Consider the following 14,106-nt stretch of genomic DNA (forward strand, 5'->3'; position numbering starts at 1 on the left):
TCAGAGATGACTAGACTCAAAGGACCGTTAATGTATCACTGTGAAAAATATTACATCATATTGGTGCTGGGGTAATTGAGCTCTTCCGATATACCTGAATTTCCTAGTTCTTGTAGAAGTTGTTCTTTCTAGCTATATTTTATGAATAGGAAAAATTTGTATAAACAGTTTTCGGATCATTTTGTAACCAAAATCTTGAAAAACCATTTAATGATATTGCTGATGTTACTCATAGGTAAACCACAATCCTTCCCAGTGATCCAGTTTTTAAAATTCAAGCTGCCCTAATCTACCTGGGTTCATTTTGCTAGGGGGATTTATTTGTTTGTTTGTTTGTTTAAAGTGTACACTATATATCTGAAGAAAACAGGTATTTATTTGGCTTAGCTTTTCATTTAAAAACTTGCAGCAAAAACCTCACCTGACTTCACATTGCCAGAGGTCCACATTTGGTCATCCAAAGCCCAAACACTTTTTTCTGGAATCAGTTCAGAAGAAGACACAGCTGCTTGAAAGAGTGCTGAGAGCAATTTCCGGTACATGAACATGCCTGTATGCTCGGAAATACCAATTTTTCCCCCTTCAAAATCAACATGCTGCACAGCTTTAATAGGCAAAGATTCTGCATGAATCTGAACATTTTCCTGAATCTGTCCAAATTAGCCCAATTCAATTTAAGATTCAGGCTGCATATGAAACTGATGTGTTCCTCATTCCCCAAGTCTTTCCTAACATCTGACTAAGGCATCCTATATCTCTTCTTTTTTCATTGTATGCGATAAAGGTGTTGATGGTATTTCACTGCCATCAATTACAGATCACAACGTAAATTAATTTATCTGCTTAAATATATGCCAAAGCTTACACATATGAATAAATATGTTCAAATGCAGTTAACACTATGCGGCCAAACCACTTTTTTTTTTAGTATGACAAGTTTAGGAGATAGTTCCTCTTTTAAGAATATAGAAAAGGTAGCAGTATGGTAGATTTCTATATCCTCATAGGAGTGATGAGAGTATGTCTAACAACCATCTCAAATTTACTCAGAATATTTGTGCAGATGTTATTTTGTCAGTCAGAACAGCTGTTGGAGTAATTTTTTAAAAAATGTCTTACTGTCTCTAGTTATTTTTTTCTTAACAAAGGAGAGAGTGGGAACGAGCAAGAACTGCAGGGCTACAGAGGATTCTAGTTTTTTAAACTTTGGTTAATCATGAGTGATTTCTGCTAGAATGAGACTCTGAAAATTCCCATTGTTTTGGAACTTGGCATGAACAACTTTAAAGGAAAAATTGCTCTGATCTGCCAAAGTCTATCCATGTATCTTCCATAAGTCCTGCACCACATTGCATATTTTTTATAAAATGTTATTAAAATTTAAATTATTTAAATTATTATTTAAATTATTAAAAATTTGAAAGGGAATATAACATCAGCACAAACTAATACAGAACAAAGAAAACAAAGAAAAAGAGAAAGAATTGAAAAAAAAACTTAAAACACAGAGAGGTAAAAAGGAATACAAAGAAAAAAGCTTCCATTTTATTTTGCAGCAAATATGATTAAAAAATTGTCTTATTCTAGAGTTACAAAAAACACTCCCTTTTTTCTATTATTCCTTTTTTTTCTAATCATCAAAACCCACAAATCCTGCATGCATTTTTTCTGCTTCTTGCAAAAAGTCTATAGGATTTCCAGTCAGCCATAAATGTAGATATTGCACCATATTTCAGACTGCTTTTCAATAGGCAAAATTTTTACAAAACGTGTTTTCTGGGAATCCTAAACTATGGCCTGAATATCTTTATATTTCTATTTCTACTTGATAAGAGTTAAGCAACAGCGACTTCCACTTTTATTAAGGCTGTAGTATACCTGCATGTTGTTTAGAAACATAAATTATGGTGGGATTTACTCCCATTATTTTCTTCAACCAAAATCTCCCTGCAAAGCTCTGTTGGGAAAAATTGTTCTCTTTCTGGATTACCCTTTCTGCTTGCTGTCAGTTTCCTTCTTTTTCTTACTATAAGGGCTATACTTTAGAATAAAGGAACATTAGTAATATAGAGCTAGTCCTTGACTTACAATAATTCATTTAGTGACCATTCAAAATGACAACAGCACTGAAAAAATTGAGAATTCATTTTCACACTTAATGAACATTGCAGCATCCCCCTGGTTATGTGATCAAAATTCGGATGCTTGGTAACTGACTCATATATATATTTATGATGGTTGCACTGTCCCAAGGTCATGCATTCCCTTTGGTGAACTTCTGACAAGCAAAGTCATGCCAGACAAACCTTATTGCATTCTTTGACCAAGTGACAAAATTCGTGGACCAGAGGAATGCTGTGGATATAATTTACTTGGATTTCAGTAAGGCATTTGATAAAAGCAGACTACAACCTACTACTTGATAAGAAAGAAAAATGTGCTTTAGGCAGCATCACCACCAGATGGATTTGCAGCTGGCTGACAGGCAGTACTCAGCGTGTGGTCCTCAATGGAACTGCATCTACATGGAGGGAAGTGTGTAGTGGGATACCCCAAGGCTCTAATTTAGGCCCAGTGCTCTTCAACATCTTCATCAATGATTTGAATGAGGGGATAGATGGGGAACTCATGAAATTTTCAGTAGACACCAAGCTGGCAGGAATAGCCAACACTCCAGAAGATAGGCTTAATGATCTTGACAGACTTGAACATTGGGTGCTATCTAACAAAATGAAATTCAATGGTGAAAAAAGTAAGGTTCTACATTTAGGCAAGAAAAACCAAATCCACAGGTATAGTATATAGGTGGTGCCTCGCTCAGTAGTAGTAACTGTGAGAAGGATCTCGGAGTCCTAGTAGACAATCTTTTAAATATGAGCCAGCAGTCTGCTGAAGCTGCCAAAAAAGCCAACACAGTGCTAGGCTGCATTAATAGAGGGATAGAATCAAGATCACATGAATACCACTTTACAATGCCTTGGTAAGGCCACACTTGGAATACTGCATCCAGTTTTGGTCATTACGATGTAAAAAAGATATTGAGCCTCTAGAAAAGGTACAGAGAAGAGTAACAAAGATGATTAGGGGACTGGAGGCTAAAACATATAAGGAATGGTTGCTGGAATTGGGTATGTCTAGTTTAATGAAGAGAAGGACGAGGGGTGACAGGATAGCAGCGTTCCAATATCTCCGGGGCTGCCACAAAGAAGAGGGAGTCAAGCTATTCTCCAAAGCACCTGAAGGCAGGACAAGAAGCAACGGATGGAAACTGATCAAGGAGAGAAGCAACCTAGAACTAAGGAGAAACTTCCTGACAGTTAGAACAACTAACCAGGGGAACAGCCTGCCTCCAGAAGTGATGAATGCTCCAACACTGGAAGTTTTTAAGAAGAGACTGGACAGCCATTTGTCTGAAATGGTATAGGGTTTCCTGCCTGAGCAGGGAATTGGACTAGATGACCTCCAAGGTCCCTTCCAATGTTATTATTATTATTAAGTTAGTAGGGAAGCCAGATTTATTTAACAATCATGTCACAAATTAACAACTGCAGTGATTCATTTAACAATTGTGGCAAGCAAGGTCATAAAATGGGCAATATTCACTTAACAAAAATCTTGCTTAGCAACAGAAATTTTGCGCTCAATTGTGGTCATAAGTCGTGGACTACCTGTACATAAATGTATAGCTTTATAATTGCCACTATCACCTCAATAAAAATACATCCTGTGCTTCAGAGCTGCTCCAATTTCCTTTACTTTCTCTTGTTTTCTTTCCTTAAACTCTCTAGATAGTTTTAAATTGCAGAATGCGGGTCGCAAGCAGTCCGTCTCCAGAAGCCTGAAGCATTTGTTCCATTCTTCAAACAAGTTTGTGAAGACTTTGAAAAGGTTTGTTTGATTTAAGAGAATCACAGTACTATATTTGAAACTCCCAGGAGTCTCTCTCTTACATAATCTGCATTCTGTACTCTGAAATTGTTTAATATTTTGGAAAACACTACAAGCTGAGACAGTAACCACAGCAGGATTTGAAAAAAATGTGCTAAAATATATTAGGATCCTTCCTCAAATTTATCTTTCATTTCTATTGCAGTTCCTGTCTCTTCAGTATAAAACCTCTTACCTGGAAAGACGATCATTAATTCAATACAGTACAGTTCTCCCCCAAAACATAAGGGTAAAGAAGACAAAAAAAAACCAACCCAAATGCACACAGAACTAAATCCTGGCTAATACCTAGCTTCTGACCTTATCAATGTAAGGGTGCAACTTCTAGCTAAGAAACACTCTTGGAGATTCCTCTCCCACCCAATTAATATGTGCATGGGACACTTGTAAATAACTATGTATGTGTTATGGATGATTGGATATGTATATTTGCCAAAAACAGATTCCAAAATATGCCCAAGCCAGGAGAAATTGATGATGCTTTAAAGTGCTCCCCAAAAGTGTTATGTGTAAAGGTAAAGGTAAAGTTTCCCCCGCACATGCGTGCTAGTTGTTTCCGACTCTAGGGGCCGGTGCTCATCTCCGTTTCAAAGCTGAAGAGCCAGTGCTTGTCCGAGGACATCTCCATGGTCATGTGGCCGGCATGACTAGATGCCAAAGGCGCACGGAACGCTGTTACCTTCCCACCGTAGTGGTCCCTTATTTTTCTACTTGCATTTCTACATGCTTTCGAACTGCTAGGTTGGCAGAAGCTGGGACGAGTAACAGGCGCTCACTCTGTTACGTGGCACTCGGGATTCGACCCGCCAAACTGCCGACCTTCCGATCGACAAGCTCAGCGTCCTATTTATTTTCTCTTAGATCTAGACCTCTGCACACTTAGTAAGTCCCTGTAAAGGGAAAGAAATGAAAGAGTGAACTGGATGCAGAGGAGACGAAGGGAATAGAGTAGGATAGGGTAGGGATGAAAAGGAAGAAGGAAAAAGGAAGGGGAGGGGAGGGGAGGGGAGAGGAGAGGAAAGGAAAGGAAAGGAAAGGAAAGGAAAGGAAAGGAAAGGAAAGGAAAGGAAAGGAAAGGAAAGGAAAGGAAAGGAAAGGAAAGGAAAGGAAAGGAAAGGAAAGGAAAGGAAAGGAAAGGAAAGGAAAGGAAAAGTTGTTTGGGTGTGACAAAAAGGATTAAATCTAGCAGCCAAGGAGCCTCTTCTAAACAGCAGCCGATCTTCAGAGTAATCTTCAAAAGCATTCATGCTTTCTGGTGACCCTGTTCACTTGTCCAATCCTTTGTTTCAACAGCTTCTTTATCCTTATCAGCAGTATAAGACCCTGTAATTTCACAGGTAATAATTTGTCTCCTTGATAAATTCAGGGAGCTTTTTAGTCAAACTAAAACCCCATGCATAGGAAAGTAAAGATGACCTTGGGTCCAGTTTAACACTTGATGGCTAAGTCCATGCTGTATTCTCAGTAACAGTATGAGAGTGGTTTGCCACGGCCTCCTTCCTGGGTACCTTTTTAAATTTCCCAGTCCAAGCAACTGCCCTGATAATCTCCCATCCAAGTACTAACTAGGCCCACCCTGCTGAGCTGCTGAGCTCAGACAAAGCTAGCCCCCACCCCCCCGCCGCTAAAACCAATCAAAGGCATGCTTACCAGGAATAAGTACCTTTGAATACAAGCTATACAGGATTGTACTACATGTTCAATCTAGAAAGAAAGAAGGAAAAAAATGCAGGCCATACTCTGCTATCTAATTTCTCACCGTGAAGCCAATTTGTTTCTATTTTACACCACTTGGGCCTATAGTTGTTTGGATGGAAGACAATTACAGTAATCTGTACGGGGAGAGGTTGGGTGTCAACTCCCATGCTGGCTGGGAGGCTTATAGAAATTGTTCAAGTATTTGGAGAGCCCCAGATTAGGCAAGGCTGACTTAACCCTTTACCCTCTAATAAGGGATGAATTGTATGCCAGGGGAGGGGAACAGTTGGAGCCATCTCTCCACTCCTTTCTGCCCCTTCCCGCTCTCCCCCCCACACCCAGTGTGGACATGTGAAAACTACAGGAGAGGCAGAGGAAGGATTTTCTAGTGAAGCTGATTTTTGTGTGTTCCTTTCTAGAATATTGTCCTAGTCTCAGAAGAGAGGAGAGTTTATTCTCTGTCTGGTAAACAAGTTCATGACGTGAAAGCTAAGTTTGTTAAATGGGTCACTTGTATGAATTAGGGAGCTTTCATAATATATCTGATTCTCCCTCTCCTCCAATCAATTAGGTCAGTGTTTCTCAACCCTGGCACCTAATTTAAGATGGGTGGATGTCAACTCCCAGAATTCCCCATCCGGCTTCTGGGAATTGAAGTCCACGCATCTTGAAGTGGCCAAGGTTGAGAAACACTGAATTAGGTCTATTACACAAAAACATAACCAGTGGCACACATTCTGTGCAAGCAGATTACTGATTTTATGGAGTCAGATCCAAATTTGCTTTAAACACGCACTAGTAAACCTTTTTAAATAACTCTGAGTTAGCAAACCTGATGTTAATATGGTCATAATTTGAGCTGTCCCTTGTCCCAAGGTAACTTGCCTAATCTTCTGAATCTCAAAACTTTGGTCCTGGACAATACATTCTTTCATCAACGGCAGTATTCTTTTCATCTTCTTTGTATTTTATATTTATTTCCAAAGAGAGGCTCTGGTAATCATTCGGTTAAGTAAATCTGCTCATTAATCTTTATAACCGGTTGTAAGTATAAATACGTTAGGGGATTGGATTTTTGTGTAAGCAATGAATACAACAGTGCTGGACCAAGTGATGGACTATCACCCTGGACAAAATCCAAAGTAACCCTATTGATTCATGGGGTTGCAATGCTGGATCATCTTGCTATAAATAGCAATACTGTAATACCATTTACAGGAGAGTTTTTACACTGATGCTCCAGATGAACCACAGAAGGGCATCAATAGGAGTCTTAAATGTTAAATTCCACAATGGAAAAATCAGAAATGTGAGACAAGTATTCCTCAAAAACAGCATAAGACAACTTAAATGTGGTTTTGGACACACTGAATAAAAGTAGTTCAACAATAAGGCTTAACAGAGTGGATAGCACCTGAGGTGAACTGAGATTGTATTCTCCAAACCACTCTATCTCCTAGAATCTTCGGCAACGCAGAAGTTTCTATATTTAACCCTGCAGCCTCTGTTCCTATTAAATAAACTTATGGAAAGTGTCACTTAGAAGCAGGAGTTTGAAAAACAAGAACAAAGAGAGAGTTATAATCAGTGCTTTTTTTTTGTCATAGAACTCACCAGAACAGAGTTCTGGCACCTTTTTTTGATAGATTTTCCAAGTTTTAAAAATAACTTTAGAAAATTTGATATTTGGTCCATGTGGATTTGAATCGCCCTGTCGAGTGTTAGCAGGTCGGCGGCAAAATCATTAAAATGGTGCATGCGGGCTGCTTGTGTGTTGAGTCCAATGCATGCGTACTTCGTCTGGCTGCTCAGCTTGTGGCACTGCTCGGCTTGTGATTGGTCGTGTTGTCACGTGATCAGTGCTTACTGGGGGCGGCGACCGTTATGTTTCGTTACACAATTGACATGTGTGGATGTGTGTACAGTGATTGACTACGTATGAAAGGTAAATAAAAGATTAACAAGATGTGAGTTCTGGCACCTTTTTTCTTACAAAAAAAGCACTGGTTATAATAAAAGAAAATTTAACCCAGCAGGTCTGTTTACCTCAACTTTCATTTATTTCAAACCAAATGATGCAACAAATGAATGGCTTTTTATCATTTCTATTTTGCCATTATTTCCCAATTATTTGCAACCTTATGATTTTATTTTTACCTGAGAGCTCTGGACTTGATTTTAAGTAGCCAGTTTTTATAGTGACTGTATTCTTGTCCCGTAACAACTTCTTTGGACATCCTTCTGAGTTCTGCATTTGTGATGGCAGCTAGATTTTCTAAGACAATCTGGAGCAACATGCAAGATTTTCTGGAGAAACAAAACTATGGGTGCTAGAAGGCAACCAGAAAAACATTACTGTTGCCATTATTGCAAAACAAATTTAAAAGTAGAAAAAGAAAGTGATTCATACTAATGAAAGTATTGGTAATTAATGCAATAATTGACTGATATTCAGTTTTAAAATATTTTAAAATAATAAAAATAATTCTAAATTTAAGGGAATATTTTACTTAAGGAAATGACTAGCATAAGAAGATAAGTTGGTTTTTTTTTACATTTGACTGATAAAAAATAAAGTCTCCAAGTTTAACTTTACTTCTGGTAACTTCACGACTTCATTCATATACTGTTGTTTTCTTGGCAACAAAACCAGTGGTTTGCTGTTGTTTTTTTCAGCATCCCAGATTAGACTACAACAGTCTTCCTTAAACTTGACAACTTGAAGATGTGTGGACTTCAACTCCCATAATTCTCCAGCCAGGAATTGAAGTCCATACCTATTAAAGTTGGTGAGGTTGAAAAACAATGGTCTACAGATTTTTTTAAAAAAGTCTCCCTACTACCCAGCCTTTACCCTTTCAAGTCCAAACGAGGCTAGTTAGGTCTCAGAATCTGATGATCCATGTTGATTTGTCATTTCCAAATCCAAATATTTTGCTACTACTTGTCCAAACATAATTCAGATGAAAATGATATTCTGAGTAGCTTTGCCCATGCAAGGAAGCCAATGTTAGTTCAGGCATTTATAGAGATATTCTGCAGACTTGCTAGTGTTTAACATGTATAACAACATCATCATCATCATCATCATCAGTAAGTTGGAAGGGACCTTGGAGGTCATCTAGTCCAACCCCCTGCTCAGGCAGGAAACCCTATACCATTTCAGGCAAATGGCTGTCCAGTCTCCTCTTAAAAACTTCCAGTGTTGGAGCACTCACCACTTCTGGAGGCAGGTTGTTCCACTAATTAATTGTTCGAACTGTCAGGAAGTTTCTCCTTAGTTCTAGGTTGCTTCTCTCCTTGACTAGTTTCCATCCATTGCTTCTAGTCCTGCCTTCAGGTGCTTTGGAGAATGGCCTGACTCCCTTTCTTTGTGGCAGCCCCGGAGATATTGGAACGCTGCTATCATATCACCCCTCACTCTTCTCTTCATTAAACTAGACATACCCAATTCCAGCAAACATTCTTTATATGTTTTAGCCTCCAGTCTCCTAATCATCTTTGTTGCCCTTCTCTGTACCCTTTCTAGAGTCTCAACATCTTTTTTTACATCGTGGTGACCAAAACTGGATGCAGTATTCCAGGTGTGGCCTTACCAAGGCATTGTAAAGTGGTATTAGTACTTCACGTGATCTTGATTCTATCCCTCTGTTAATGCAGCCTAGCACTGTGTTGGCTTTTTTGGCAGCTGCAGCACACTGCTGGCTCATATTGAAGTGAGGAGATTTCTAGGAAATTCTCCCTTTTGGGAGCAATGAGTTGAATTCTATTGTTTCAATCAAGTGCTAGGCCAGCTTAGAGGAACGTAAGGACTTCTTGCTTTGCAGAATGCAAATCAGTCTTTTTTGAAATAGATACCTGATCGTTCTCTTCTTTCCTTCTCATTTATTTCAATGCAGAGGGCTTTATTTAGCTGTGATATTTTATTACAAAGACAACATGTTGGTAACCAATGAAGATCACATACCAATAGTGGAAATTGATGATTCTCACACCAGTTCTATTATGCAAGATTTTCTCTGGTTCACAAAGGTAAGTCACAACCTGCCATTTTCTCCCTTGGTTGAAGGCAGGAGGGTATTTCTGGGCTGGTCCCTGCCCTCTGCTTTCCTTTATATACAAACAGCCCTTCTTAGCCACATGCATGCCTGAGTTGTGTGAGGACATACTGTTGTGAGTCCTGCGGGATGTAGAGCAGAGTTAAGGAATCTGTGACCCTCCAGGTGCTGGACTCCAGATCCAATCAGCCCCAACCATCATAACCAATAGTCACGTAGGAGGACCACATGTTAAACTATCACTTAGATCTGGATGGCCAAAGGACATCTAGGGGGGTCCAGAAGGGATGGGGAGGATGACCAGTAAGTCAATTTTCCATGAATGCATTTTAAGATGAACTCTGGTAGCCAACTAAACTAAGTATTTTGTAAATCTAGAGGCCAAAGATTGATGAAGGATTAGAAGGCTTATATGGTAATATGGCTACAGAACGTTGTAAACATCACATTTATAAAATCTGAATGTGATATAATTGTACAGAAACCATGCAATAGCATCCACTGTATAGAGCAAAGAAAACATGCAGACACAGTGGAGGGATTGAACCCCGCCCCCTATCTAGAACACATCTCTTGGAAGTCCTACATTCTACATTCATTTATTTCACATTACAGCGTGTTTGCAAATAAACCCCACATTTCAGGTAGCAAATTGTGAGGATGTGCTCACCCCAGCATCGTCTAAAATTCCTCTTTTCTTTCTGTGCAAGCGAAAGGAATTGTGCCTTTAAACTGGTGAATTTAATAGTGACGTTGCGTCTCATTTAGTCGTAAGGCCATGGAAGAAAAAAAAGCTACAGTGCAAAAGAGGAGAATTTGGGGGTTCTGTGCTGAGTACCAGAGGGAGACCTTAAATTACTGAGGATGGTTCCAAGGGTAACTGATAAATCTGTGTGTCAGGAAAGGGCGGATGCTGCAAAACTTGTTTCCAATTGAATAATAAAACAGAAGCAGGTTGGAAGCAAACCCATCCTCCGTTGATATTATAGCATGTGTATGTAGCTAAGCACAATTTCCACATGGGTTTCGTATTGTGTCGGTAACGGACTCTTGTTTGTATCAATGCTACTTTTCTCTAACTATTTCTAGAAACTGGTATTAGAATTAAAATTTGTATGCCACCTGGCTCCCAATGACTACAGGCAGTTCACAAGTAAGAACATTTAAAAGAGAAAATACAATAAGAGACAGAAATAAAAGAATAAAGATGACAAGAACCAGACAGGAACAAAAAAGGAAACCAACCCACACAATCCAAGGGGGATTCACTCACCTTTGCCAAAGGCTTTGGCAAAAAGCCAAGACTTCAAGGCTCTTAGAAACACTAGCAGGGTGAGAGCCACTCAGATTTTGGTGGGACCTCATCCAAGAGGTCAGGTGCTGCTGCAGAGAAGGTGGGCTTCAGGCGACAGATGGCATTGTTTAATTGAAGGAATCCAGAGCGTACCAACCCTGCAAGATAGAATTGGCCAGGAAGCGACATGTGAGAAACATGTCCCTCAGTAACCAGGTCCTAGGCCAAGGGTCTTCAAACTTGGCCCTTTTATGACTTGTGGACTTCAACTCACAGAATTCCTCAGCCAGACATGACCACTTTATAGGTTACAACCAGTTCCCCTTGGAAGAAAAGGGGCGACTACTGTAGCTCACAAAACATTCTGGATGAATTGAAGCTTCTGGGAAGTGTTCAAGGGTAGCCCCCACAAACAGTCCGTTGCAGTAGTCAGGCCATGAGGAGATGACCAGGGCATGAACGACTCTCTGAAGAGCTTTCTGACCTACGAAAGGGCATAACTGACATATCAGATGAAAGCTGTTAAAAGGCCTTCCTGCCCACAGCTGGCACCTACTCATTGAACAGTAGCAATGAATCCAGGAAGACCCCCCAAGTTGTGCCCTACTCATGAAGGAAGTGCAACCCCATCCAAGGTCAGAGATGGAAGATCCCCAAATCTGGGGTATGGGGGAATAAAAAATGGGAAAGATGAAGACCGGACAATAGTTATAAAAAGCCATTGGGTTAAAGAAGAGCCTGTTGAGGAGAGGTAGGAGAAGGACCAGTCCCTCTGTCACAGAGACCAAACACCATAGCATGAGTCCAACTGCAGAATGCCTCCTCGGCCACTTTTATGACCCAGGAGAGGCCAGATCCAACAAATAGGTGGTTGTGCTTCTAGCAGAGAGGAGCCTACCCACTTCCTCAAGAGTCACTGGCTCAAACCCATTCCAGACCATACCCAACCTTGTTTATTTGTTACCCCTACAAACCTGTTTTAATGGATCCAGGGTTTAAATAAATCCAGGCAAGTCCCTTTCTTCCCATTCATTTGCAAGGCTACAAAATGGATCTTGGATTTCTTAAAATACTAATGCTGATAAGCATTGGCATTGGATTGGCATCGGAATTAACTGAAGTCATCGGAAGGGAAGATCCCTAAGATTGGTCAGGATGTTTAATAAAAGTCAGAGGGGGCAGGTGCAAAAATGCATCCCCCTTTCTCTCCCCATATTGTCTTTGACCCCAGACTGATTATTTTCATAGAATGGCATACAGGTATATTAGGAGAGATAAATGGTGTGCATGCTGATTAGATGCAACACAACTCTGCTCATTTAATAACTTCAGTCAACACACCGCCACCCAGAGCAGCTACTTTTTCAAAAGATAACATTCGTTCATTCACCTTTCCTGCCTTTTTCTCTCCCCACTCCTGTCCCCTGCCAATTGTACTCTGTATTTTGCAGCTGTCTTGTATGTGGGATGAGATCAGATGGCTGAGGCAGAACATGTCTGTCTCTATGTCCTCCTCCACAGCACTCCAAGCCAGGCAGAAAATGCTATCTGCAACAGCCCAGTTACAGGTGAGTGATAGCGCCCACTTTCCGTGGCACATCTCGGCAAGGGCAGGGCCTCCAAGGGAAAAAGCTGCCAGCTGTCCCCTTCCTTTAGCACTTCCTTCTGGCATGGCCTCAAGAGTGTCCCTGAGTCCTTCGGGAGAAGGGCGGTATAAAAATTTAATAAACTTAAACTTAAACTTAAGAGGAGAATTCTGTGCTGTGAGGTAGGCAAGCAGCAACATGGTTCGAGAGCCCAGCCAGAGCTACCGTCAGAGAGAGCAGAATTAAATGTGACATGGGAAATAAATAGTCGCCTGCCCAAGAGGATTTTTTTAAAAAGCAAATAACCTGCTCAGTCACACAGCTGATGGAGATGCTTGATTATTGTGTTGGCAGCATTCTAGGCAGCAAATCCTGGCCAGCATCAAACAAGAGAGCATCCTGGATAATTAATTAGGTGACGGGATAACAATCTCTGGGGCATCTGCTCATTTTTTCCCCCTTGGATAACCACTTCTGGTGGGATCTCAGACAAAATATATATACACATATATACATATACACATATATACATACACACACACATACACACACATATATATACATACATACATATATATATATATATATATATATATATGTAGATCTAGAGTCTCGGGTTTCTTCCCGCGTTCCTTTCATCTTCAGAAAGTTGTGGCGACGTTTCGACGAAATCCCATCCGTCATCATCAGGCCGGAGTGTTCCTCCTGCTGCTTCCAGGAGCAATGCGAGGAACACTCCGGCCTGATGATGACGGATGGGATTTCGTCGAAACGTCGCCACAACTTTCTGAAGATGAAAGGAACGCGGGAAGAAACCCGAGACTCTAGATCTACACATACAGACACCCGCGAGAATCTACGAAAACATATATATATATATATATATATATATATATATATATATATATACCCGTGAACTTCCTCATCAGCTAAAAGGAAATTTGGAAATTGCAGCTTGAACTTCAACTTACTTGGGGGAAGTAACTTGAGAGAGGCTGGCTGTGGTCACCAAACTCAGAAAACCTTATTAGATAACCTTTATTGTCATTTTTTTTCCTGTGGGCACAATGGCACACATTAAAAATGAAATTTAGTTGCTTCCTCTCAAAGTGTACACATACATAACAAACATTTAAAACATACAGTACTATATACAACATATGTACATCCTAAGTACATCCTAAGTATTTTAAGGATAGATGAGCAGGAGTAAAAATACTTCTTCTTTTTTGATAGTGGTTATTTACAATTAATACACAGGAAACAGAGTAGTTGCATCCCAAATCTCAGTCTGAGACAGGTCAAGCAAGGGTTCACAACTGGCTGACCAAATAAAAAAACGGCTGTATTATGAAATTAGTTAGACCTGAAATGAGCAACAGCAAGCCAAAAAAATGCTAATTCTGTTTCCTATAACACAAACAAAATCACTTCCAGATCAGACTTGCTCATTGGTATAAACTGTGAGCATGCTTTATTAATAGGCAGTTGGCAACGTTTCCCCATTACTTTTGCTCATCAC

At 40.0% G+C, this 14,106-nt stretch overlaps 1 protein-coding gene across 1 annotated transcript in view; it reads left to right on the top strand.

The window, feature by feature from the left end:
* Nucleotides 1-14,106, top strand: part of ANKFN1 (ankyrin repeat and fibronectin type III domain containing 1) — a gene marked incomplete at its 3' end in the record, with an annotated part of 133,031 nt that overhangs the window by 72,756 nt on the left and 46,169 nt on the right. Inside the window, exons 8-10 of the mRNA XM_083353610.1 lie at nt 3,789-3,888; nt 9,546-9,678; nt 12,450-12,566. Coding sequence (XP_083209736.1) covers nt 3,789-3,888; nt 9,546-9,678; nt 12,450-12,566 — 350 coding nt within the window. The remainder of the gene's footprint in view (nt 1-3,788; nt 3,889-9,545; nt 9,679-12,449; nt 12,567-14,106) is intronic.

Source organism: Vipera ursinii, assembly GCF_947247035.1.
Source record: "Vipera ursinii genome assembly, chromosome: 2".
Taxonomy (NCBI): Eukaryota; Metazoa; Chordata; class Lepidosauria; order Squamata; family Viperidae; genus Vipera; species Vipera ursinii.